The sequence below is a fragment of the Penaeus monodon genome, chromosome 20 (genome assembly GCF_015228065.2).
Source record: "Penaeus monodon isolate SGIC_2016 chromosome 20, NSTDA_Pmon_1, whole genome shotgun sequence".
Taxonomy (NCBI): domain Eukaryota; kingdom Metazoa; phylum Arthropoda; class Malacostraca; order Decapoda; family Penaeidae; genus Penaeus; species Penaeus monodon.
Window position 1 is genome coordinate 24,750,848 of NC_051405.1, and position 267 is coordinate 24,751,114.

At 34.8% G+C, this 267-nt stretch overlaps 1 protein-coding gene across 1 annotated transcript in view; it reads left to right on the forward strand.

Moving 5' to 3' along the window:
* Nucleotides 1–267, forward strand: part of LOC119585730 (RNA polymerase II-associated protein 3-like) — a 49,814-nt gene that overhangs the window by 46,620 nt on the left and 2,927 nt on the right. Inside the window, exon 7 of the mRNA XM_037934420.1 lies at nt 42–185. Within this exon, the coding sequence (XP_037790348.1) occupies nt 42–185 (144 nt within the window). The remainder of the gene's footprint in view (nt 1–41; nt 186–267) is intronic.

Sequence of the window (267 nt, forward strand, 5' to 3'; positions counted from 1 at the left end):
ATAACACCACTTTAATTTTTGTGTGTTCCTTATTTTTACAGAAACCTCTGAAGAGAATATCAGTGATAGATGTACCTACATGTGATGCCATTGGAAAGTTAACCACAGAGGAAACGGACAAACAAGATAAACAAAATAGTTCTGCAAAAGTGAAGCCAAAAATCACCAGTGTGGATAAGTCCCAGGTCATTAAAGAGTTATGATAATGGTGTTTGTAAACTTAATAGTTGGACGATATACTCTCATGATGTACAGGCATTGATGATA